Source organism: Alligator mississippiensis, chromosome 2, assembly GCF_030867095.1.
Source record: "Alligator mississippiensis isolate rAllMis1 chromosome 2, rAllMis1, whole genome shotgun sequence".
Lineage (NCBI taxonomy): Eukaryota > Metazoa > Chordata > Crocodylia > Alligatoridae > Alligator > Alligator mississippiensis.
In genome coordinates, this window is record NC_081825.1 from 102,010,840 (window position 1) to 102,038,642 (window position 27,803).

The 27,803-nt window shown below is 40.7% G+C and overlaps 1 protein-coding gene across 1 annotated transcript; it reads left to right on the forward strand.

The window, feature by feature from the left end:
- Positions 1-89: 89 nt before the first annotated feature.
- On the forward strand, positions 90-27,249 carry LOC102570555 (uncharacterized). Its single transcript, XM_006265479.3, has 7 exons — positions 90-631; positions 12,043-12,234; positions 16,047-16,256; positions 18,038-18,061; positions 20,858-20,937; positions 21,904-21,994; positions 22,395-27,249. The coding sequence occupies exons 1-7, from the start codon at positions 586-588 to the stop codon at positions 22,409-22,411; spliced, it is 660 nt and encodes a 219-aa protein (XP_006265541.1). The 5' UTR covers positions 90-585; the 3' UTR covers positions 22,412-27,249.
- The last annotated feature ends 554 nt before the right edge of the window (positions 27,250-27,803 follow it).

Sequence of the window (27,803 nt, forward strand, 5' to 3'; positions counted from 1 at the left end):
TTATTCATACATGATTTATATGCTTGGGACACTAAATATTTTAGAAGAGAATGCGGTTGAAGAAATTCTCCTGTGTGATCTTCAGTAAACCACTTGCACTCCCTTGTTTTCCAATCTGCAAAGTGAGGTTTATGATACATATGCACAGTTATAAAATGCTTTGGGATCTCTGTATACCATCACTAGATAAATATTAAGTATATTCCATCTTCATGACAACATTACTAGATAACTGTGCCACTCAAAACCTGTTTTTTTCATGAGAGTTGACTTCACCATTTATTTGGTAGTTTTATACCTTGAACACACTCTGCACAGTTCACATTTGTAACGTGCGAGGATTTTATTTTTGAAACATCCCAAACTCCTAAAGTTGGACACCCTGTACTCTGTGCTAGCACTTTTTACAGTTGCTTCATTCTAGACCAATAAGAACCTTAGGAAGCTGTGGGAGGAGAGAGATAATGAATTTTAGCTTGTTGCCTAAGGGTAGAGTGATCTTTTTCGCTGTGTAAAGGAAATACAGTGAAGATTTTTATTTGCTGTCTTTTTTTTCCGCGCTGTGGTTTAAAATAAGAGAGAAAAATGAAGGTGTACAAAATTATACTTCCTCTTCTACTACTGCTCTCAGGTAAGTGAACTTTTCCCTTTTCATTTGCTTTTTGTCAGCTACAAATTTCTGTCGCTTAAAGTTGTCTAATGTGTTGTTACAAGTGTACTTCACATATTACACTTCCATCAACATGCAGCTGATCACTTAACAGGATGTCAAAGTATAAAGATATTTTGCAAAACTAATTTCTATGGCACCTCTAGGAACAAACCTTCAAAAATGAATGTGGTCATTTTCTATAAAAAGAAATCTCTTAGAAATATGAAAGTCACACCCCACCCAAAAGTGAGGTGTCATTTTGCAAACTTACCCATTTTATTTTCACTCTTGTGAGACAAAAATAAACATTACATTCTCAGAAATTTGTAATTTTATACTGTGATCCAGTGACCAATTTCAATTTTTCAGTGGATTTTTTACCCTTGTCAAATGGAGTTATAATAATAACTCTAAGGCACATAAATGCTGCATCAACTCTCAATACTTCTGGAAAAAAGAGTGTGAAAACAGCTCATGTATTGAGTGAGGAGTCAATCAGACCATTTACCTTATGTGTTTGGATGATGCTGTCTAATTTTTTTCATCTGTCTGTCTAAGAATCTTTGTTGAAACAGTTTTGCCCCAAAAACCATTTCAGGATACCTATTTTACTGTGTGAAACAACCTGAGACTTCAGTGACTTGACTTGGTGGCCAAAGCTGGTTGCATTTGGTTTATGTTTTTTGTCAGGATGTAAATATTTCAAGAAACACCTGCTTATTTTTGCAGTCCTGCAGTGATGAATGTGGCATATATGCCTTATTTCTTAATTATGCCATTTGTAAAATGCAGCAAGGATGTTTGGTTAACATTATAAGAAGCCTTGAGTTCTAGCTCATCTGCTACAGCTTTCTGAGGAGTTTCTGTAGCAGTGATGACTCTACTATGTTGGTAGATCTACAGGTGAAAAAACTACTACACAATGCAAACGATTACTTTTTTATGGGAAATACTTTCTAGTCTTTGCCTAGCTTTAGAAATGACATTCACCAAAATAGAAACTCTGTGTAGGTGCTAGATAAAATCCACCACACGCTGCTTGTCTTGCTGCTTAATTTACTGTCAGCTTGTAATGCATCTTATAATATAGTGCACATATATTTCAAAGAGATATTGCCATGAGTAAGCTGTGCTAAAAATACGACATAACTGTGCACAGCTTTTCAGATCAATGGTATGACAATATGCAACACCACTTTATTACAGTTCAGTGCATCTGAAATTATATCCAACAAGAGCATTAAGGTTACAAAGGCAAGCATGCAAAAGTTAGCAAATCCCAGAACTGAGAGTGCTCTGAGGTTCCCTTATGCAATCTTTATAGATTCATAGATGTTTAGGTCAGGAGGGACCTTAGCAGATCATCATTTAATTATATGATCACACGTACAGTTTTTCTCCTGAGAAGCAGTTTGATATTCCTTTTTATTTTCCTCAGGTAATGTGTTACCATCACTCTCATTTAACCTGCACTATTCAATCCTTGCAGCAGATACAGACTGATTTTTTTCATGGTTTTTTTTTAGGGCAATCATCACCACAGTGCTTTTCAGATAAGGGGTTTACATTACCAATTCTGTTTTGGAAAAAAATGTGGAATTATTATACCCATTTTACAGGCCGGCTACTTAAGCAGAAAAGGTCAGATCCATATCAGTACACTAGGTGCCCAACAGAACAATAGACTACCTCAGGTTTCTAACATGATTCTGCTCAACTTTGCTCTAGCAGCCATAAAGCCACTTATACCTCTGTATTTTGACTGCAAAGATCCCTAGTCACCTAACTTGGGCTTCCGCCCATGTCCAGAAGCAATCCAGTCTGTGGCAAAGCCCCTAATTCCTCACTGCTCTGCTGCAACCCATAATAGCAATGGGGAAATGCATAAGCTCTGCTTTTGCCCCAAAGGGCCTGATTCAGCATACACACTCAGCACACCTGGCTCACATCATCAGCACTGATCTCAGTACAAAGCAGAAGCAGCATATCTCCATCTACCTCTGCCTAGCAGCATGTAGGTCAGAGCACTCATCCAGAAAGTGGGAAATCTGGCTAAAGGGGATTAAGTTGCACTTCCCCTTTCCCAATGCTCTGACCTCCAGCCTATTGACCAAGCAGGGGAGGGGCAGAATTTCAACCCTCTTGTTGAAGGTGGGTAACTGTGCAGCCACAAATACAAGGATCATGTGACCCAAAGGAAAATGAGCAGCAGGCCATCTAGTGATGAGGGCACTCAGCTGGTAGAGCCTTGGTGCAAGGACAAGTCCTAATTGTTATCCAATGATTGACTAATTGCATAAATGATCCTATATACTCTACCTGCTTCTCATCTGCTCAGTTTCTGTCCCGTCCTTCCTACATCTCCTGTCCCTCTGCTACTTCTCATCTCTGGTTTCTGCAACTTTAGCACCCCCACAGCCCCAACTCCACTTTATTCCAGTCAAGCCTGCTCCTCCTTTTCCGCATCCCTTGAACAAGGGCAGAAACAGTAGTACCACATCCATGTTTTCACTAGGAGAAGAAATGTGTTCTTAACTTCCATTATCTAACCTGAGATGCATCCTAGTGAACAAAAGGCAATTTGTAATCTTCATGAGTCAGCAAAGACTATGAAACACCCCAGAACTCCACCCAATAACCACCCATTTTATTCTGATTGGTTGGGTCTAAATGTAGCAGAAGGTATCAGAATTGTGAACAGCATTTTTGTGGAAAAACAGCTTTTATTTTAAATAAAAGGTTTTGCAACACTGTATGTCCTAACAATGGTGGGTCCTGGTATCACCTGAGGCAGTTGGAGAGATACTTGACCAACTGCTAGCAGATGAGGAACTGCCTATGAAGCTGGGATGTGCTTGAAAAAATTATAAAAAATAGAGTCATGAAGGCTGTGGTGGGATGGGAACTGGTTGTGCTACTAACAGAATGATGCACTTTTAAAATCAGCTACTTTGTGGAAGATGGGAAATATGCATATAATTTAAAAGGTACTAAGGCTGAATCTGGCAATTATAAATCAGTGATCACTGATAAAAAATGATTGGAAAGATCACTCAAAATGTAAAGCACAAAGGTGAGCAAGATAAAATAAAGACTTTCAGTGTTACAGAAGAAACCAGACAAGGTTATTTGGGTAGATGTGATATCTTTTATTAGATTAAATAAACAGTTGGAAAAAATGTTCTTTTCAAGCTTTTTGGCACAAATATCCTTCTTCAGGCATAGAAAGAGTCTGCTGGTGAACTGTCAGTCTTTTACTCTCAATAAACGCAGCCTATCATCTTTCCTTGTCAGCCTATTACTTCTGGGCTTTTTTTTCCTTCTTAAATCCAACATTTCTCAATAATAGTAGCAGAGTTAATTGAACAGGACTGGGCAGCCCAAAGCCTCCTGGCCTTTAAAAGGTAAGGGCAGTCTGTTTTGATCCTACTTAGGTATGCTCCATCCCAGGGCTGCAGGGATGAGAAGGATTTACTCAGCAGTTGTTCCTCTTGTCCACTAGGATCTGCAATATGGTGTCAGAACAAAGAGCAGATAGACTCTCTCTCCTATGTTCTCAGAATTTCTTGCTGATATTCACACAGCATGGAAGAGGAAGATAATGCTGCCTGAATTATATCCAACAGATGAGGGCCAGAGATGGGTTATATCATGGAAAGAAATATGGAGAGAGAAGATGGAGGGAGGGTGAGAGAAACTATTATCAATGATTATAATAAACTCCCATGGTAGAGGTCTGTGCTATAGATCAGAAGCTTCCAGCCCTTTTAAAAACCTTCATGGGTGTCATTATGGCTCTACATGACAGGATTTGGGGTGTTTTTGTTTGAGTTTAGGAATCATAAGACATTACATACAAAACTTATGTTCAAATAAGGCAGAAATTCTGGAGTCAGCTCTTTGCAAGTGTCTTGTCCCTGTCTCATTTCATCCAAATGACATTTTCCCTTATCCTCAGATTTCTCATACCTGGAGATAACTCGCACACTCAAAGTACATTCTAACAATGACCTCCCACCCTCACTACCACATAAGTCGATCATCATTACCTAAACTGCTAGCACCAGAAGTAGAATAATGTGTGCAAATATGCATGTTTGGCAACTTTACTTGGTATCCACCATGGCAATTTTTTCAGAGCAGCCAAGAAATAGGAAGTTCTCACCTGTGATTGTTTAAATCCAAACTCCAACATAGGCTTCTTTAAAAAAAGCCCCCAATCCTTGTTTTCAGTCCCTAGCATGATCTTTCATTTTATATTCCATGCCAGTTCAATTACTCCAGACTTGAATATCATGCAGGTCTTCCTCTATGATATCCCAGTCCTCTTATATATCAATGATGCTTCCCAATTTTGTGACATCAGTGGAATTTATTAGCTCAGTCCTAGTTTTTGTGCCAAAGTCATTAATGAAAATATTAAACAAGATCAGTTCCAGGAATGAGCCCTAAGAAACTCCCTCCCGCCTAGTACTTTTCTTTGCTCTTCTTTAGCTTGTTCCTTACCCAGCTTACAGTTGTTTTTTTTACAAACCAACATCTTCAGCTTACCTGAAAATCTTCCACAGGGAGGTCAGTATTAAATGCTTCTCACAGAAGACCAGAAAGATTAAATCTCCTGCTTTTCCTTTGTCTAGAAAATCACTTATCATTCAGATATCTGATTAGTCTAAAACAATTGGTAAACTGATCTTAGCATTTCACCCTTATCTTTATCTCCATATCTTTAATTATCCTTTCCTTCAAAAATTTGTTCTCAAGATTCCTTATAACTGAAATCAGACTAATAGGCCTGAAGTTGCCCAGACATTTATTTTCCCCATCTTAAATATAGGTACTGCAGTCACTGTTCTCCAGTCACTCCCTACTTGATAGAGTTAAGAGTCCTTGCAGCTTGACTTGGGATTTCATGTTCTAGTTCTCAGACTTCTGGGATTTCAATTTTCTGGCCCTCCTCATCTTGAGCACATGGAAATCTGCATGTTTTATTCTCCTTTGGTTGTGGCAGTTTCCTTTCCCATAGCCTCATTAACCATCCTGCCTCTTTCCTCATGTTCATCATCTTTGTTCTTGTTCATTTAGTTTTTGAGCCTCACCTTCTACCCTCCTTTTGAAGCTGGCTTCATGGGCAGCCAGAAGAGGAAGATAACTGTGTCCAGAAAGGGAGGCTGGAAGGTGTGTGGCTTAGTGAGATACTTGCTGTTTGAGAAGGAAACTCTGGGTTTTAGCCTGATCCCTTGCTCTCAATGGGGCAGACATTTCCTCACTCCTCCTTGTTTATTTTATACAGTGAATAATAAATGTAAGATGTATCGGTTCCAGCTTCAGGAGGAGGTTAGAGAAAGGCCTGGAAAATGCCTGTCATGTGACCTGGTTAGAGCACTCTGCTAGGAAGTCAGCTTCAAAGCTCATCTAGGTGATAGAGTGGATGCTTTAACCTTGGTGTCCGGCTTCTTGAGCAAATGTTCTTGGGATTCAATATGAGAGGTCCCCTCCCCACCATCCCCAGTTTTTGCACAGCTGGCATGTTTGCATTTCTCTACCCTATGCATTGCAGAGTAGTAGAGACACTGTAAGCAATTAATAATTGCCCAGCCAATACCTATATGTATTGGGAAGGTATGTATGAACCTGCTGAATATTTACTGATTTTAACTGCTGTTTTCACTCTCAAAAGCTAAAATAACATGGAGCAATGTTTCATGGAAAAGACAGGAAATATTTTGAACATTCAGTAGATACTGGGTGATAGACCTTAGGTAATCTCATCGTTTTTTCTAATATTTAGAGAACTGATAAGACTCTCACAGGCCCTTGAACTAGAGACTTGAAGTTCTCAAGGTCTTACATGTTCATGGTCTGAAAAACTGAATAAATGCTTTGCCTCAGTCTTTAGTAATGATAAAGTTGTGATTCAAGAGATTGGTGAAGTACCTCTTGTCAGTGAGGGACTGATTATAGCAACTACTGTATCTGAGGGGGAAGCAAAGCTTAGACAGCTCACTGTCACAAATCAGGAGCACTGGATAATCTCCACCCTAGAGTAACACAAGGCAATAGCAGTAGTTCATAATCAGGGTGGATTTGATTTAAATCAAATAGATTTAAATCACTGGTCAGGAAGCTTCGGTTTAATCATTGTTTTCTACAAAAAGTGCATTCTTGTTTGATATAACCTTAATACATATTATTCACAACTCAGTGACAGATTTAGGTTTCATTTGTAGAAGGTACACGCTACACATTTTAAAGCAGTGGTTTATTTTGATATTTTTTCATTTTAATTTTGCAGCTACATCAGAAAACTGAATCATGATTTGGTTATTTTATTTACCAAAGCTGATTGAAGCTTAGCCTTATGAAGTCATTTGGGGGGTGAACTGTCTCCAATTCACTAGATTCATCATGGATATTTGGGGGATATTTTTGCCATGCTGTATTGGGAGGACAACAACAACCATCACCAAAACAACAGACATTTAAATTGGTTTATTCAGCTAAAACAACTAGCTTATGTATTTTAGATATTTTTCTTTAACAACAAACATGTATAATTATTTTAACAAAGCAAATTTGTATTTTTGAATTTTTAACTATTTTAGTTATAAATGTGAAATGTGTTTATAACAAAAAATACATAGATTATTTCAGCCAGGTCAACATGAGAAACAAAATACTTGTAGAGAGACAATAGGATAGGATCAGGTCTGTTATGTCTTATCTCCATATACTGCTGTTAAAAAGGATGTTACCTCTGCACAAATCCACAGTTTGAGAACTGAAAGTTAAGTATCACATAGATGCTTAATGGGATTCTTCTAGACTGAGCACTGAGTTTCATTGGGTAGAGAGGGTTTCTTTAATCTTTACTAATCTATACAGGAGCCGCTGTAAGATTGGGCCCCTAATATAGTCCATGGCCTGTTGTGACTTATTTATAAAACTTTTCTAAAGAGGTGACATGAATATATTGTCTCAACTAGTATATCATTAAAAGTTATAATCCCTATTCCATGATGATATCTTTGAGCTTTAACCTATCTTAAATTAAAACCATCTTTATATAGGTTTATTTTTTTTAAAGCAGTGTGACAAAAAATAAAACATACGATTAAATCAAAAAATCCAATTTAAATCATAAAATCCAATTTTTTTATTGTTAAAACAATCAGTGATTTTTATCCACCCTGATTGTGATGTAGCTGGGTTAGTTCCCCACTTCAAAGTGACCAACTTTAGAAGTATGTTGTTGTGGGCGTCAGCTTTCCCTTTTGTTTTCTCTACATATGCTTTGAAGGTAAGTGTTTGGTCCATTGTAACCCCCAAGTACACAGTTTTCTGGTGATTCCTCAGTGGGATTCCATCCCAGATTGTTTAATTTCTGCTTGGATTCTCTATGGTGTACGTGAAAAGATGTGACCTGCATCTTGGTTGGGTTGGCACGAAGCTGGTTCTGACTACAGTAATCCAAGAAGTTGCTCAGTGAGTATGTCAGTTTGTTTCTTGACAGTGTGGCAAAGTCCTTCTCTTGTGGTGTGATGTGTAGTTCATCAGCATGTATGAAGCCTCTCATATTACTCTGTATGGGTTGGTCGTTGGTGTATGTGCTGAAAAAGATCAGTGCTAGCATGATACCCTGCAGGAGATCATAGATTCATAGACAGTAAGGCCGAAAGGGACCTTGGAAAATCATCGGGTCCAGCCCCCTGCACCAAGCAGGAAAGATAACTGGGAGTCAGGTGACCCCAGCAAGGTGACTATCTAGTCTCTTCTTGAAGGTTTCCAGGGTGGGTGACTGCACCACCTCTGGAGGGAGTTTATTCCACAGTCTGGACACCCTGACTGTGAAGAAGTTTTTCCTAATGTTGAGCCTGAATCTATCTCCCAGGAGTTTGTGGCCATTACTTCTGGTTTTCCTCTCAGGTGCCCTGGTGAACACTTGCTCCCCGAGCCCTTGATGTACTCCACGAGTGTAGATGTAAGCTGTTACCAGGTCCCATCTCAGCCTTCTTTTCCTCAGGCTGAAAAGTCCCAGATCCCTCAGCCTTTCTTCGTATGGCTTGCCTTTTAAGACTCTGATCATACTGGTGGCTCTTTTTTGGACTCTCTCAAGCTTGTCCACATCCTTGTTAAAGTGCGGTGCCCAGAACTGGACACAGTACTCCAGCTGTGGCCTCACCAGTGCTGAGTAGAGCAGAAGAATCACCTTCTTGGTTTTGCTGGAGATGCATCAATTGATGCATGCCAGAGTATTATTTGCCCTTCTGGCTACAGCATCGCACTGCCGGCTCATATTCATACTGTGGTCAAATACTGTGGTCATTTTGTCATCAAATACTCTGGCTCCATTTTTTGAACAGTTCTATATAAAAATGTCTAGTCTCTAAAAGAGATTGGATGGGCTGTACTAGGTGGTCGTTGTGCATCATACTGTAGACTTTGGCAATCAGGTTTTGGTGGCTGTGTCATATGCTGCTGATAGGTCTACAAACCCAACACCTGTTATCACCTGTTCAAGCACCTACATTGAACACCTTCAAGAGAAAATTGGATACTTATCTTGCTGGGACCCTATGACCCCAGCTGACTTCCTGCCCTTCGGGCAGGGAGCTGGACTTGATGATCTTCCGAGGTCCCTTCCAGCCCTAATGTCTATGAAATCTATGAAATCCCTTTCTCGCATCCACCTTTTTCAGTGCAGACAGAAGATACAGAAGATGTTCTGTCTTGAAACGTCCAGAATTTCACTCGATTGACCATTTTTTAAGATGTCTGCAGCCATGCACTTGTGTTTGGTCATGGCTATAAACTGCTTTCTGTGGCCAAATTGGGCAAAAATTGTCACTTCTGTCTGTGTCCCTATATGTTAGGTGATGTTTAGTATTTGGCTAGTGTAGGACTTGCCTAGTCTAAATCGGCTTGTTCTGGTATTAGATGCTGTTCAATATGACATGAAAGGTGATTGAGAATAAGGCCTTGGTAAAGCTTACAAAGATGGCACAGAAGTGATACTGGCCTAAAGTTCTCTGAGCCAGAGGCATCCGTCCCTGGAATTAATATAGATATTACACAGGCCTGTCATTGTAATTTAGGTATTTTAAGGGTTGATGAGCAATTGTTAAAAAGGCGTAATACCCATAACTTGGTTACAGAACCAAAGTGTTTGATGTGCTCCATGCATATGTCATCAAGTCCAGGTGCTTTGCTGTTCTTCAAATGACTTATTCTGGCATCAAGTTCATCCATTGTGTATGGCATGCTAAAATGATTTTCCTCCATATCAGTTTGCCACATAATCCATATTTTAGACTGTTTTTCCATAGCTTTACCACTGAACAGAGGTTGGTGAGCCATCTGATTGGCTGTGATGTTATGGTGTTGCTGTACTTCCTTTGGGTTGTTACTCAGCTTGTGAACGGTTAACCATGTTTTCCTGCTAGTGTGGGTCATATCTATTCCTGCGATCAATTCTTTCTATTTCCCTTACCTTTCTTCTTGGAGCTTGTTAGTTAGGACTGTCCGTGCCTCAGTAGTGCCTTCTGAGAAAGGATCTCTTTGAAACATTTGCTGGTATTTTTTGTATTCAGCTTCTAGTATGGGAATAAGCGCTGGTACATACTCTGTTCTGCATCCTTGAGGTATACACCTCTTAGAGATTTGCGCAGTGCATTCATGAAGAGGTCATACTTATCCAAGACTAGTTTGATGTGTGTCACTACTTTGTCTAGGTTTTCAGGAAAGCCCCACCAGTCTGCTTTCTTAAAATTACAGTGTCTACGTACTGGTACATTTGGAATTATGGCTGCTGTGATACTGACAGCAATTGATCTATGCTGTGTGTGGGGAATGGGTTCCAAAATGTCTTTTTTGCACTTCTATATTGCTGTCAACATAGGGGAGGTCAGGATTATAGCTTCATCTCCATCAGAAGCTAGTCACCCAGGTAGCTTTGAATCATAGATAAGGCTCAAGTGGTACGCCTCAGCCCACATGTCAACCAAGTTGCCATTCTCATCATTTTAACTGGAACCCCATGTGATGCTGTGGCTATTAAAGCCACCGATGATCACACATGCTTTTTCATAGTTTAGGTTTCCTGGGTTTACAAGGCAAAATGCTTCCACTGAGGCTTATAAATGGATGTTATTGAGATGTTGTCCATATTCATGGTCAAGATTTCTATGTCATTTTGTTCTGTCATTGATGTTGTGTTGATGACAAAGTCTGATTTTATGAACATAGAGCTGAAGTATTTCCCATGCAGCCTTTCTAGGGCTAATCTCATCCTAGGGATTAGTGGCCCTCTGTGTGTCTCCTGGAGACAGAGCACGCAACCATTGTAGTTGATGCAAATCCTGGAAAAAAATGTCCTGTTTGACTATCCTGTTTGACTATCTAAGAATGTCCTGTGTCACAACCAAAGGCCTTTTTCGGGGTCAGCACTGACAGTCATCTCTGTGAATCCCTCTATGTTTAAAGAGATGACTGTCAGTGCTGGCCCTGAAAAAGGGCTATGGTTGTGACACAGCAGTTCAACCTGTTGCGAATTAGAAATTTACATTACATACATTCTGAGATTGCTGATGAAAGGTTTTAGCAGAATTTGCAGAATCATTGAAATCTGATAGGGACCCAGTTGTGAATGCTTCTGCTATGGCCTGAATGGAGAACATAGACTCATGAAAGAGATCTGGTTGGGTGAAGGCACCTTCTAAAGAAAGGTGATGAAGGAGATTACCAGGTAAAACCCAGAAGGGTGGGCATTCTTCTTTACCTGCCCTTAGTGAAGGAATTATTAAAGATAGAGGGAGAGACTACTGAGAATTGCTCTGGGTTGAATAAAGATTGTTAAAGCACCAGTGACCAAAGTACCAAGTGAGGAATGGCAGTTAGTGATATAGATGAGGAAACTGAAGCTAGCTCTATACATCATAGAGAGCAAAGGACAAAAGGTGAGCATCAATAGCAATCTTAGTTACCAAAACCTAACAAGGCTCCTCTGAGCAGGCAAAAACAAAAATATGTATTAGTTGATAACTCAGCCTAATGTAGGCAGAATGTATGGATGAAAGGCATACCCCTGACATTAGCATCATATCCTTAAAGATTTCAAATCCCTGCCCCAAAACATAGGCGCACTTAACATATGTAAAATGATATATTTTTTCTTGAGTTTTTTCTAGGAAATGACTGAACCATTTAATGTCAAATGTTCAAAAATATCAAGCTGAGGCAAGTGCCTGGCATAAACAGCTTCAGTCCAAACAGTTTGCCAAAGTTTGCCGAAGTTTAAGCAAGTAAAAATTGGACCTTGTAATATGAAAATCTATATTGTAAACTTTTTAAATAAATGGTGCTATCTGCCTCACCGGCACTATTTTCTTTTTCAGGGTTTAATGATAAATCTAAGAATGTGCATATCAAAGTTTCTGCACAGACAACAGATGCAGCGAACGAGACAGAACAGAATGCCACAGGAACATCAACTAGACCAAAGAAGATCATAGAGACAACCACGAAGCATACACTGCCCACACAGTCGAGCACATTATCAAAGTACAGCCCATCTTCAATTCCTAAAGGTTGGCTGGTCATTTGTATTGTGTGTTTCATTTTGGTTTGTTAAAACATGTTTTGGGGTGCCTGTAGATGTGCGAGGACTCTGTTCTGACGTGCTGTAATTATGGCACGTCAAAGCAGACTCGATTACTTGAGTCTGCCGAAGCATGCCAATTAGTGAGCTCCAGCAGCATCTACATTGTATATTAGTGTCCCCATGCTTCAAAATGGTGGGGGGGTGGAACTTTAACTAAAGTGCATCAAACAAGCTTTAGTTGAATCATAGGATGCTGGATACATTAGATGCTGCAAGTGCTTTAATTAGAGTGGCTCTCAGAGCCGCTTTACTTACATGTGCAGTGGGAGGGCACTTTAAAGATGCCCTCTGTGTCTTATCTGCAGCAGGGGCAGAGGTGTGTTTGCACACATGCCTGGATTCTCTCCCTCTCCCCTCCTATTCCCTGAGCAAAGGAAGCATCTGTTATTTCTGCTCTTCTCCCTATTACAAGTTGCTGGTTTGTTCCTGATAGAGACATAAACTCACACAGAAAAAAGTATTACATGTGTTTCCTACTCATCCACCCCACTATAAGAACTCTTGTTGGAAACTACTGTATTAGAGGGTCTTTTCTGCTCAGCATTCACCAAGGGATATTACTATGATTTTTCTAGCAGGGTAGTATTTTCACAGGATCCATTTTCTGTGATATACAGACACTTTAGAAGCATTCTTTAGTGCCATTGTAGCAGGGGTGTACTTTAGGGTAGCTCTAATCTTTTGGATGTTGCATTGAACTCTAGCAGTCTTAGAACATTGTAGCCATATTGCCTGTTTATATGGTGCCTGTATCAAGTTCTCAACTAGCACTGATGTTGATTTGAGTCTGTTTCACACCTTCCATCCAAAGCTTTCAAAGAGATTTGCAAGCATTATTTCAGCACAATGTGCCTAAAATAGAGGTAAGTGTTATTGCGTCATTTAACAGAGTTGGAAACTGAGGCACAAAAGGTGCATCTACACATCCAATTAGCACGAAGCAATAAACTCCAGCACAGTTTGCACCAGAGTCAGCTACTCCCAAGTGCAGCATCTTCACGTGTGCCTGGGACCACAGCTGTTTGAACCAAGGTGGAGCAGCCCTGGGTTGGCAGGGGACTTGGGGGGTTAGTCATAGGCTCTAGATGGAGACATTGGATGATGGAGGGGCTGGCTGGGGCTTGAGGGAGCTATAGTGTTGAGTAGCCGGCAAGCAGTCCCTGCACTTTAGCACCTTCATGCATCAGCCAGCCCTAGTCACCATCTTCATGTGTATTTTGGTGCACTAAATGACTCTGTTGTAGGACAGTTCTTGTCCCAGACAGTACTATCCTACAGTGAAATTAATTATTTTACTGTGCCTTAATATGGGAGCACATGTAGATGGTAACACTTTCCTGGGGAGCTAATTAGTCAGCTCTGCAGTAAAGCACATGTGTAGATGTACCCAGAGGAGTTCTGATTTGTCTAAAGCAGTGATTCTCAACCTTTTTAGACACAAGGCACCCCTGAATAGACCCGGAGGGACTCAAGGCCCCCTAGAAAAATGCCACTTCTTCATTTTCACTTGTTTTTTTACTAAGATAAAATAAAAAGCAATTCTTCTTTTGTAAAGACCTCAGAAAAACCACAAAAGGGAAGGATGTTTTTAACACTATGGATTCCTATTGGGAATCTCTGGATTTGTTGTGTCAATTATGTTTGCACACCTAACAGTGCTAACATTGCATGCAACCCCATGGCACCCTTAAAAGGATCACAAGGAACCCCAGGATGCCATGACACCCTTGTTGAGAATTACTGGTCTAAAGACCAGGTCCACTAATTCCCAGCCCAGTAATTTAATCATAAAACTATTCCACTTAAGCAGAAGCAGAGCTTTGATCACTCAGCGGTTCCTGGGACTGCTGTTAGATGTTCACACCATGGGGAAAGTTTGCAGTTTTGCCACCATTCATGTCCCCAGTTCTTTACTTGGCTTCCTTTTGTGTTCACTGTAGTAGGGAGGGAATGGTTGCCAGAGAACTGTTCTCTGATTCTCAGGACAGAGTAGTGCCATCCTGGGCGGGGACTGTTCTAACTTGTGCCAGCTGGCCACTATTCCTAAGGCCTGCATTCCAGCTGAGCATAGTCGGAGTACTACATGCTCCAGCCATGATTTTCACTTCCATGCTTCTCCTCTATTCTCAAAATTTCCCTGTATTTGGAGCTGGAGCCCCATACCTTGGCTTGCTACTAGCTGAGAACCCAGAATTTATTAGCTGCCCAGATCAGTTGGTTGCAGTCTGTTTTGCTACCTAGCCAGTAAAAACAGGGGCAAGAGCACAAGTACGGCATATGTTAAAGGTATTTTACCTAATATAGGTAGTTGTACACCAAACTCTTTGGCCCATTATTTACGTAACTCAAGAACAGAATGAAGAATATATGCCAGTTCATATGACAGGTAAGTAACAATGCGAGTGACCAGCACAATTTTAGTAGTTATTGCAGATTACACCTTTACTCCACACTGAAATCAGTCTGGGTCACATCAGACTGATGACCCACTTTTTCCACATCCCCCCACCCCCCCCCAAAGATGTGGTGGTGTTCTCCAGAATTTCAATTTTCTTACCCTTATGATGGTCTAAAAATATACATGATGTAGAATAGGTGCAGGCAAATTTGTCTAAGTTCACAGATAGTCTTAGAAATATTTGTTCAGAGGTAGCCAGATACTCAATGATGATAATTCAAAAGGAAACTTTATCCTTTATTTTTATTTATATGTTTATTTGATTTATATGCTGCCCCACTCAAGGCTCAGGGGAGCTTACAAAAGAGAGCAAATTTACTTATAAAACAGGCAAAAGAGATTGAAACAGGAGAAACAATATATAAAAGTATTAAAATAAACTACATAGCAACCCTGCCCCACCCCCAAATAATATCCCAATCTTTTGTCCTTAGTGAAAGCATGTAAAAAGGTGCAGAAAAAATTACAGCACAAAGAACTGCACAATATCCTGTGAGGGGCATGTGCATTCATTATCATGAATAGGGAGGCACATGAAGCATTATCATCGTTTTTTTCGCCTGCTGGAGATGAGCAATGGAGCCCAGAGGGATGTCCAAATTAAGAGGGTGTCCAGGCCTCCCCAAATCAACTCTCAGAGTAGATAAATCTGGTCTGTTAGCATGAGGAATGTGAGGCCAGTTAGCATCCCCAATATTAGGCAAACTCAGGCAGCCATCACCATGCTAATGTTCTGATCACATGCTCAAATTTCTCTTCACAACCCAGCATCAGACAGACAAAGGGTAGGAGTTAACTGAACTATCTGAACAATGCCATTAGATGAAATTGTCCCTCAGTCAGCCTTTTGTCCATTACAGGCCTTGGGATATAGTGGGTCTCTTCAGGGGCTGCCTGATCTTGCTTAAAGAACCTGTACCATCTAAGGTGTGTGTTGTGCTCTTTTGGTATCCAAAGGGCAGAGCTTTGGAGAATAGCACTTTCTGCCCAGTTCAACCCTTAGTAACAATCCCATCAGGTTGGGGCACTGAATAACAGTGCCTCACAATAAGAAACATATCCTGCCCTGAAGGCCTTGCCATGTAGATTACAATGGATGCAGCAAGTATTCATGGAGGGAAGATAAAGGCCACAGGAATCATAATGCAGACATGCGAAGTGTCGTGCAAAGCAGGATCATGTAGTCTGTCAACTTTACTAATAACATTTCCTGCTGCACTTTTAATTCATTGTGATGTTGTATTTAAATTTAACTTAAATTAATTAAATGTACCGAACAGAACCAGAGGTCTCAAAAAATCACACTGAATCCAGGCATGTGAACACAATCGCTGAAACTACACGAGTACCCAAGACGACTAGCAGACATGACATCAGGATGACCACGGAAACTCTAGGACCCATCAGGACGGACGCCCCCAACAGGACGGACGCCCCCAACAGGACGGACGCCCCCAACAGGACGGACACACCCACTGCAGAACCCCCGGGTAAGGAAGAACAAACATCTCCAAGTATTAACAGAACAAACACAGTAATAAGGATAGTCCTTGGTGGTCCTAAAATATAAGAGGTATCTAAGCAATAACCATGAAGTTTGAAAGCCTAAGTCCAGGTTTTAGGTTTGTTTTAAGGAAGTAAAGACAGAATTACAAACATCAAGAGAAATCAGTAGAGCAAGTTAAGGCTCGTAGAAATGGGAGATGAGTTTTAAGCCTTCCACAGCCCTCACTTCCCAGGAAACCACCCTAAGCACCAGCTGCTAGAAAAGTTTTAGGGAAGTGAGCCATCTACCCCCTTCCAGTTTTAGCTAGGCTTCTGGGAAGCCAAGATTGCAACAGGTATGGGACCAGAGAGAGCAAGTATGCAAGCAAGAAGTACCCTGATTAGTATTTCAGAGTTTAGGCCACTTGGGGAGGAAAGGTCAGTTCTGGGTTCCAGTCCCTGGTTCCCAGGATACTTTGCACATTCAACACTAGGCAATGACTTATTAAAAGCAGAAAGAACCCTCTGAGCAGTAGCAAAAAGAGTCCTATGTGGCCCTAAGAAATAAGAAGTACAAGTAATAATCTGTAGGGATGTGCAAAGCAGGCCCTATTTGATTTGGATTTGGATTCGGCCCAAATCAGGGACAGTGATTCAATTCGTTGATTTGGGTCACTGTCCCTGATTCAATTTGGCCAAATCAGAATGTGAAGATTCAATGCTGATTTGGAGAATCAGCAATTCGGACATAGACACAGCTTTAAAAGTTTTTTCTACATACCTTGAAGTACTAGACGCAGCTTGTGATCGCTGCGATGCTGGGGCACATGGAGCATCCCACAGGAATGCGGGGGGGCCCTCCACATGCTTGGCGCCGAACCTGGAAGTGGACCAGAAGTACTTCCAATCCACTTCTGGGTCTGCCAGGGAGTGTGCTGGGGGGCCTCCATGCCTCCCTGCCTCAGGGGGACCCTGGGTGCCCCCCCCAGATGCAGAAGGCACCAGTCACTGAACCAGAGGGTACGGGGGGGCCCCCCGTGCGCTCCCTGGTGGACCCAGAAGTGGACCAGAAGCACTTCTGGTCCACTTCCAGGTCTGCTGCTGAGCACACTGGAGAGCCCCCTGTGCTTCTGTGGTACACTCCATCCACCCCAGCATCATAACATTCAAGAGCCCCTGCTACCTAGAGGTATGTAGAAAAAACATTTAAAGCTGTCTCTATGTCCAAATCTTTCCAAATCTCTCAAATCGATTCAGAGGGTTCCGATTTGATTCGGAGAGTTTAAAGGGTCCTCTGATTTGATTCAGATTTGGAGATTCAGCCACCGAATCGGGCTGAATCTTTGCCGAATTGAATCAGGATCTGAAGCTTCGCACACCCCTAATAATCAGCTATGAAATTTACTTTTAGGGACTCAGTAAATCCTGTGCCAGTCTTAGTTGGTGGGAATGGCTACCAAATTCCAGGTTTAAGTTTTGTTGCAAGGAGATAAAAACAGAATTGCAAACTCTAAGTGGTATTCATTTGAAATTGAAGGGAGACCCATTTCTTAAACACAAAAACATGGATGAAAAATAGAAATGTTAACACTTTTTTTTTCTTTTTCTGTTTGTGCTTTTGACAAGCTCTAGAAGAGGTCAAAATTAGTTAATTTTAGAAGAAATTACCAAAAATTGTGATTTACTTCTGGTTGTACCCATAATGCATAAAAAACTTACAAAAAGGCAAAGTCTCTAGCTTTAAAGTAATTCTAGTTATTATACTTCTATCTCTATTTTTTCACAGAGGCAAGACAACACTCTAAGCTAGGTAGGTCGATAACTTTTAATGTACATTTTTTTACTTACCAATAAATCACCCATTTTCCTCTCTCCCTACCCCTTCTTCTTTGTCTTTCTTTTCTGAGTTGTGAAGCATTTTTTCTTTTCCCATGGATAGTTTTGAAGAATATACTGAATGCCTACATTAGCCTGAAAAAAATCTGCATCTATGAAGCAGGCTTATAATTAGGGACCTACTCAAATTGCAGTTTTGCAGACTCCTGAAATAGGGCAGTCTCCGCAAAATCGGCAGGGGGAAAAAAACCTCACTAAAGTGCTGACTCCCCAGTGGGAACCAGAAGCCCTTCCAGCTACACAGCCTGGCATGAACAGAGCTGCCTGCATGAAAACGAGCAGGCAAGATGGCTACACCCCAACTCTTGCCACTGATTGACTGAGAGGGCTTCCTGTCATGTGGCCCTTCAATGAGGGGCGGGTCTGCATGGCAAACAGTCCTTTCCACCAGTCAGTGGAGGGGGGGGTGTTACCAGGGCCCCTCGGCCAATCAGAGTAATGGGGGCACCCCACAATTATAAGCCCATGAAAATAGCTGCCTGTGAAATTGGCCGGCCACCATCTTGAATTTGATAGACCCCTACTTATAATGACTCTTTGCTAAGACTTGGGATAAATTTGGGATATACTGTGGTCACTAGCCAGAACACATGAAAAAAAAGGGAAAAAATGTATCTTTTATAAATGTACTCTTTGTTTTAGTGCCTAGGAATAATTATCAATGTATGTTTTCTGATGCATTATGTTTTTTCATTTTCCTCTGAAAAGAGAATTGTTTCCTGTGGTGCTGCACATGCACATGCCTTAAGCAGGGTTTCTTCAGCTTTTCCATAGTGAGGCTCACAAAATAACAGAGGAATGGTTTTGGGAAGGAATCATGAACCTCTGCTTTAAAATACTTTACCATTTTTGTGGTTACTTTTGGGAATTTGTTGAACTGGCTAGACATTTTATTGAGAAGACAAATACTTATAATTCAGTTGAAGTTACATGATTTCATCACATGATATGATTTCTTTTCTTTTTTGTTTTTTTAAAGACATGTTTGCTGCAATGGGTTTTGGGTGTTCAGATCTCAGTGAGTTGTGCTGATCATCCAAAATACCCAACACTTCATAAGTTTATCTCTTGAGTGGTAAGGTATCACAAATCATGATAAGGGAAGTATGGAAAATGTGTATTTGAATTTGGTTCAGATAAGCACCAGGTAGATCAGGCATTAGCCCTATGATTACCTGATTTTTTAGGGTTTTAAGTCTAATAAGAATAAGTATTTCTATTTCTAATATTTCAATATCTTTGTTCTATACCAGCTGTAAATAAAATGGGGAAAAGGAGAAATTCCATCCAAAGATTTGACTTCAACTGTAGAAGCAGAAAAAGGGGTGCTGGGTTTATATTATTTTTAAACTGTTCACCTAAATTTAATGGCAAGTTGTTTGTTTCTTTAGATGTAAGACTGTTACAAAATACTTCCACTCACATTATTAGATCTGATCTATCAGTCTCATGACTGTAAGGAAATATAAAGAAAAAAGGAAACAAAAACTCTATCAAGTTATTGTTTAAATTCAAGCAGTATTGCTTCAAAAGGCATATAATGCTGAGTCTACCTTGGCTTTGAAGCAGTCCACACACATCCAAGATGAAGCTCACAAGCTTTTGAGAAAACTGCACAAATCACCATGTTCTGCAAAATTTCTGGTGACTGGGCAAAAAAGTAGAAATGCTCTCATATAAAGCAGTGATGTATTCTTTAGGACTGTCTGATAGCCGGAAGCCATGTTCTAGATGGGTATTAAAAGGACCAACTGGGCCAAAAGGGCCTTATACTGTTTTGCTCAGGGCTATTTTCTTTCAAAATTCTTTTTTGGTCTGTATTCCTTCCCTATGCCTTCCCTCTCCAAGCAATAAAGCTATGTACCATAGGAAGCCTGGCAGTAAATGTTTGAAAGAGATCAAGCAAGCCTTTTTGTTCCCTTTGCTCAGCTAAGGGAGGTTGCTTTCTATGCTTCAGGCTATAAGAAGCACCCAGATATATCCTGCTAGGGTTAAGCAACCCCTAGGTCTACAGGGCCTGTGTACCCTGAGCGGCATAGAGCCCTAACAGAGGCCAGAGCTTGGTTGGTGGCAGCAATTACCCCAGGCTTGTGGGTGTGCTCCAGGAAAGGGGTTGGCCAGAAGTTGGCACCCCTTGGGAGGCATCTGAAGCTTGGTTTTGGACAGGTGCAGTGAGGTGGGTGGTTCAGCGCCAGAGCACCCCCTACTGGCCTGCCTCACAATGCAACATGGGGATACCCATGGCAGGAATGGCCACATGGCATGGTCTGTGGCACACACAGCACGTGGCCAAGGGGGGCAGGGGAGAGGAGGGAAGGGGGGATGTGGCCCCCAGCTATTCAGAAGTTGAACAGCCCTGGTTTAGGCTAACTACCATGATGTTCAACAGATACTTAGAGCGTGTGAAAATTTGGTCATTCTAGGTTGATTTGCTAAAAGTTTAAGCTGTAAGAAAATTACATTGCATTGTCAACAAAGTCAGTTACAGAAATGAAATACCATATACGTGACTTGTTTTTTACACTCATCAGATTCTGATGTAGTGCATTTTCATTTCAAAGCACAAGAAGGTAAAGTTTTTAGTGTAATATATAATGGTTCACTGTTGTGCTATCATCTCACCACCAAAGGTATGTATTCTGTCTCTTTCTTGATAACTTACAATACCATACCACGCAGATAACTACTACTGTTTGCTTTGCTCTTTTAGTGACGATACTCATCATTGTCTTTGTAATCCTTCTTCTTGCTCTCACATTCTGTCTTTGTTACATCCGGATGAAGCTAAAGGTAAGTCTAAACTAATGATCACAATATTTGTTATTCTCGGTAGTTTATCAGTTCCTTCAATACTCTCTCAAGTTTTCAATGTTCCTTTTCATTTGAAAAAGGTTTTACTTATGATTTGCTCTCCTTTGGGGATTTCTGTCATTGAACAGCACTTTTAATTTTATTACTCTTAATCAACATATTATCCCCAACTACCATGATCACCTGATCTGTCCTGTCTCCTTCTCCATTCTGTCACCAGCAATCATGCACCGGCAGAATACTATCTGTGAAAACATCACAGACCCTGTGGGGATGTCTGCACTACTCCCCTACTGATTCTTGGGTTGTCACTCATTAGCATTCTCCATCTATCCACCCCCCCTCTGCATGTACCACGCTTGGAAATTAAATGCTTAATCTGATCTAGGGAGAACCCACACCCCTTCTCTTGCCATCAAGATCTCTGTCACCAGCATGTTAGAGAGAGTCTTGGGGGGCAGGGAGGGAGGGGGGTGGGTTGGGGAAGATTCACTGCCTCATTTCCAGATTAGGTATATATGGAGTGGGAGCAGATGATCAGGGTATACTTGAGTGTGGTACACCCCATAAGCACTGGAGAAGTGGGGTACAAATATATTCTAAATGAATCTAGCACATCCAGCTTAGCCTGAGTGCTATAATACTTTGAAGATAATAAACTGCAATTTATTGTATATTACTATTGTTGACACAGAAAAAGGTCAGGCCTTTCCCTGCAATCTTATCACTTAAAAATAACTAAGGCGTACTAATATGTTCAAGTATTAAGCACTTCAAATATCAAGCTGCAACAGAAGCAGATGGCTATATGAAACAGATTATATAGATTAAAAAATAAGAACAAGAGATTATCTGCTGCTGCTGCTAACAGCATCATTACCATCATCAGTATGGTTCTTAGGCATATACAGTACCTGTGTTAACATAATTGTATTTCCTGCACAGAAAGATCAATTTAACCTCAAAAGAGGAGATACAAGCGGAGACGATTCAAGCATTCCATTAAAAACTATTGAAATGCCAGCCTCAAAATCAGGTAGCGTATTCTTGGTATCCTTGGTTCTGAAAGACCACAAACTGTGTGTGGAAGGGATATGTGATAATAGCTGTTATGCTTTAGTTTCTGATACTGTGCTTCACAGGATCTAAACCAGCACTTCCTTCAGTTTCTTCCAAACTAGTTTGCCACCCCAAAAGTATCATTTTGAGTTCTGGACTGAGAAAATCTTCAAATAAGACTCAGTCCATGCCTATTGGTATAGCATTAAACCAAGAAACACTATGAATTCTGGAAACCAGGTTCACTTACAAACCATGTTTTATGGTCCCTGCTATTTATGTAACAATATTATACAGTACAATTGCTGCATTTACCATCTTACTCTTAATTCATGTACATTTTTCATGTTTCTCTTTTTCCTTTGTATCATATTTAGATGGAGAAATGAAATGAAATTCCTCTCAGTTCAGAGCAATTTAACAGCTCCTACAAAAAGAATGAATATGACTGAATCTTCCGGGAAATCTGCTTAATTAGAGAAAATGGCATACTCAGTTGTGTAAACTCCTTTAACAGGACATTTTGTGAATCAACAAAGCTAGACACAATAATTAACAGAGGTTAATTGTTGCTGGCTACTATTAATCTTCCCTTATTCATTTCCTTCTGTTCCTACTCCACTGTGACCTTGTTAAAAAGCCAAGTTCCCTAATATAGGGATGTCTTCAAAAGGAAATTGCTGTGTTGTAGCTTGACTGAGAGTTTACAGCCCACTAGTTACTCTGTACAAAATCCCCACATGAACACCGTACATCTTCACAATGCAGGAAGCTACCTTGCACATAAACCACAGTAGGTTCACATGAAGAGGTAAAGCAGAATCACTAGTACTTTGTAAATTCATATCCTAGCTTACTGTGCCAAGAAGCAGGGTAATTTAGTTTCTGAGGCACTTCATATTATCACAACTAGATGCATCTGGGACCTGAGTTATCTCTGCATCTGTCCTACACTGCAGTCCACAATGTATATGTACCCAAATAGCATCCATGTGTAGGCACATCAACCATTTTCCAACAGCTGAACCACAACATTGAAGCAGAAGCTGGAATCAATATGGACTTGTATCATTGTCCACAGGACTGGTGGAGGCACAGTGTCTCTCCAGGTCCCCAGCATGCAAGGCTATTATGTCTCTTCCTTTTCTTTGTCCCTCTCCCCTTCCTTTGAGGTGGCTTGCAGCTCTGAACATAACCAAAAGAAAGGTGTTATAGATGATGCAGCACTTGTGCTATCCTGAGTGTAGAGATTAGGATAGTCCCACTTCTACAGGGCACATCTAGATAGGCCCCTATGGCTCCATTGTTGCTGCGCCATTATTTAGTACTTCCTTCTGGAAGTACTAAATGACAGTGCAGTAACAGCCTGTACTATGCCGTGGTGTAGTGTAGAGATTAGGATATTCCCACTTCTACAGGGCACATCTAGATAGGCCCCTATGGCGCCATTGTTGCTGCGCCATTATTTAGTACTTCCTTCTGGAAGTACTAAATGACAGTGCAGTAACAGCCTGTACTGCACCGTGCTGTTGTGCACAGTTATTTTTAGCCACTACGTCACTGTAGGAATGCATTATAGTACGGGAGCGCATTGCTACAGTGACAGAGCTTCAGTGTAACAGTTTGAGCCTGCTAACACTAGGTTGCTGTAGCACAGTACTACGGTGATGTAGTGTCGTGTGTAGATGCACCCACAGACATTCAGGAAGGATAGAGGGGAGGTTAGATTGTGTTAAGAATGGCCCCCTCATCTAACTTAGTTTGCTCAGGTGTGGACCTTACACCTAGAGCTCTAGTTAAGCTGATCTAAGTGAAAACTGTACACAATTCAGAAAGTTTAGATTAGTCTAAAAATAGCCGACCCAATCTAAATTAACTGTAACCTGGAGGTAGTCCAACTTAGATAGGGTCTGGCGAAACCAATTTCACTGAATTTCTGTACAATTCTCACAGCAGTGCCAGGACTGGGAAAACCCAGCCACTAGCCCCAGTCTGGAGGCTCCACTTTTCCTACCCGCCCTGCTGGCACTGGCCTATTTTTTGGGCCCCAGCCTCTCACTCCATCCCTAGATGAATAGCCCTCCTTGTGGACCAACCAGCCTCACTGAGCCTGCCAAATTCCTCATCCTGCAAGTTGCTCCCAGTGCTGGTTTTACTGGCATTAGCTGGTGCTAGGAGTCAAGGAATTATGTTGGGGTGGGGGAAGTGGAGAGTGAGATGCTGGGGGGTTCATCTGGGGATGAAAAATAGCCCCTGGTCCCAGGAAGGAAAGAGCCCCCCATCTCCTCAAGCCCTCCCCCCAGACCCTACTGGTCCCTCTGATCCCACCAAAACCCTCCCAGAGTCTACCCCCGCCCCCCTAGGGACCTATTTTGCCCCTCAGATGTTAAGTCCCCCATGGTGAACTATGTTAGCCCCCCTGACCCTCCTCCACAGACCCCGCTTGCCCCTCCAAGTTTCCCAGATCCTCCCATAGACCCTGCTAGCCCCACACTGAACGCTTCTGATCCCCTGATTCCTCAAGCCCATCCACTAGCCCCCCATCCCAACTTATCTTAGATCGGGTGACCATTTTTTACTTGATCTAACCTCCCTGAATATTTGTTTGTACCCTCAGTGAAGTCCAAAAGAGGTGCAAGTATAACTTTATGTGAATCTTGCTCCCATCAATGTACCCACACAAAAGCCTGGAACAAGTTAATCCCAATATTTTTATATATAGCTTGTCTTCTACTCAATGAACTAAAGAAAAGGGAAGTTCTGAATAAGATATTTTTATACATAAATATTACACTGCTTCTGGTTTCCCTGAGTCTCAGCTCCCCATCTCTAAAACAGGAATAATAGCATTTCCCTATCACACAGAGGTGTTATGTGATACGGAACTCAGATGCTTGAGTAATAGCAGCCACTGAAGTACCTAGAAGAGGCAAATCACAAAGAAGCAAAATTTGAAATAAGACTGACAACTGACCAATTTTGTACTGTTTCGGAAAGTGCCATTGTATCTTCCTACTATATATTATGAATTTGTGTGATATCAGATTGTAATTAATACTCAGCATTCTATAGCGATGAAAAAATGAAATCATTTCACTTTCTTACATCAAGGGAAGGGAGGAAAAGGCCCAGAACTGTACTACTGAAGTGAAAGGGGTACTTGCTGTTGACAACATAGGAACAAACTCCCACTCAGAACACAGACAGACAATAGCAGGTCCAGGAACTGGGTGAGTGGCACAAGTCCTGCCTACCCTCCTCTCCCCACCCTGTAACTTTGTCTGTGGAACGCATGTGCACTGAGCTCTGAGCAATCTGTCTGGCTACTGCCGGCTCCTGCATGAGCAGTGAGCTCTGACCTCACCAGGTCCTTGGGGTGGAGTCTGGCCAGAGCCCTGCTTTCAAGTGGTTCTAAAATCCTGGGGGTGAATACCACTACTGATTACCTTTCTTCCCCTCCCTGCTGAATTCAGCAGCTGGGGAAAAGGCAAGTGGTAACTGCAACATTCACCCAATGGGCTCTGGCCAAACGCCACGCTTAGAGATTGCATGTAGTACAGCCAAAGGGAAGGGATGTGACCGTGCCACAATGCCCCATGTGGATCCACCCTTGGAGAAGGCTGATTGGAAATGTTCCCCACTTTCTTCCAGGTGCTTAATAAATGACTGATGTTTTTTCTTATTTGTACATACTCTAAGTTATGGATAAGATAATTACAACAATTATGTTTTGCTAAGAATTGCAGTTATAGCTCTCTTTCCTCAGAAGAATAATAAAATCTAAACTCTTGAAGAATCACCCATCACCTGTTTGATACATGGTAGATATATTCTGCAGATTTTACTTTGGTTAAATAAATATCTTTGTCAAGTTGGATTAAGTGAACATTAAGCATGTGTTTAAGTGTCTTTACGAGATTAGTGCTATACAGGGTAACAAATGGTGCTAGCTGAATGCTGCAGAAATGGCCTTCACAAATATTTGTTTATTCTCAGCCAGCAGTTCAGGTCATCCATGTTTAAATCCTATTTTATTTGATCTTTGCAAATATTTGTGTAACTGGCACTTTTTACAAATGTTTGTGTAGTGGCTGTACTTCGTGTGACCTTTTATGAGACGTTGTGTACTATCAGAGTACTTGCTGTTCATTATTTGGCCCTTATCATTTGTTATCAGACTGCTTTAAATGCTTTTCACCCATTCAGCAACCCACAAAAAAATTCTGATGTAGGTGACCGATCCCAAACCATGAATATTGAACGTCAGATAGCAGAATGACTCACAAACTGAGAATTATTTGTCTATGCTCATCTAATTTGTCTATGCTTCTAATTTGTCTGTGCTCATCTTGTGCATGTTCATCTTCTAATATAGCAAGATCAAGTAGCTTAAGTTGCAGCAAAGTCTATTTTGGTTGTAAATTTGGAAAAAAAAGTTTTGAATATATAAAGAGAGTAAAGCACTGAAGTAGGATATTTAGAAAAACATGGAACCCTGTTTATTAAGAATTTTAAGATCAATTAAGATAAGTTTCTTTGAGGCATTGTCCAGATATACATAGTCCTGCCTGAAAGCAAGAGGATAGACTAGATGACCTGTTGAGGTCCCTTAGCCTCACAATTCTATGAGCTCTGTGAAAAACATTAGCAGGAAACTAGATCTGTTTAGGAATGATTTGTGAATCAAAACTAAAAGGTCAGTTGTTTTGCAATATATAATTCAAAAAATGCTAGAAATATTTTCTCCCATTTTAACTAACCAGCCCTCACAATAACTTGTCTTCATTGTTTCTGGACTTAAAATGTCTACCAACTTACCTTAAATTAAGTATTTTTAAGAGAGACCACAATTAACACTCATGCCCCAGAGGTGATTAAATGGTAGATGTGAAGCTCATTCCCATCCTGGTTTCAGACAGAAATGAGAAGATGAGAGAACTTTCTAGCTACCATAAGGACAGTTTTCATTACCTCCTCAGGGTCAGGGGTTATACAGTGTGCACTTCTATTGTAATTTATTCTGTGAGAATCACAATTCTACTTTGCATTAATAAACTCTGGAAGACAACTGATAGCCATTGCTGTGTTTTGCTAATAATCTATTTAAGCATCATCCAAAGTAGTGGCCTAAAAAATGCCTTTGGCCAAAAAATTCTTGTCAAAGGCTGAATGTGATTTATATGGTGAAACAATGTATTTATTAGGTAAAACAAATAAATCAGTAAGCTTTAAGAGTATTAGTGAGTAAATGTATTGGGAATATTGTATTTTTATTTATATTTCATGTGGTTTTAAAATTGTACCCTGTTCATCTATCAAATTATATGTTTTGAATAATAATTTAAAATAGCTTTATAATCACCATTGTTTTATTAACAAATCTTCTGCGAGTAAGAAACATTATACATCCTAAATCATTATACATTTACATAGACGTGACTAGAAGTTCTTTTTCATCTCACTCGATAGAAAAGCAGAGGGTGAGCATAGCAACATGGAATCCAAAGTATGGGTAAGTGTTAAAAATGGCAGTTTTTAACTGGTAGCTAGGTAATTGCCACTTATGCACATGAAAGTGAAAAAGGATTTAGCTTGCTGTGTCTTAAGGACTCATATCTAAAGCATATCTGCTTATGGATCCCCCAAATATTGCATCAGTTATGGAAATCTGCTTTGCCCACATTCACAGAACTCAGGTCCATGAAAATGTAAAAGAAGAACACTGGATTCTAGATACCCCATGTATATCTGAAAGAGGATTGTGCTCAAATACTGGAAAACATTGG

Excerpts from the sequence above, each read along its gene's own strand:
- LOC102570555 (XM_006265479.3), top strand. The coding sequence starts at position 586 with ATGAAGGTGTACAAAATTATACTTCCTCTTCTACTACTGCTCTCAG. Across the intron at positions 12,235-16,046 it reads CCCATCTTCAATTCCTAAAG|AACCAGAGGTCTCAAAAAAT; the intron begins GTTGGCTGGTCA and ends TGTACCGAACAG. Across the intron at positions 20,938-21,903 it reads ACATCCGGATGAAGCTAAAG|AAAGATCAATTTAACCTCAA; the intron begins GTAAGTCTAAAC and ends TTTCCTGCACAG.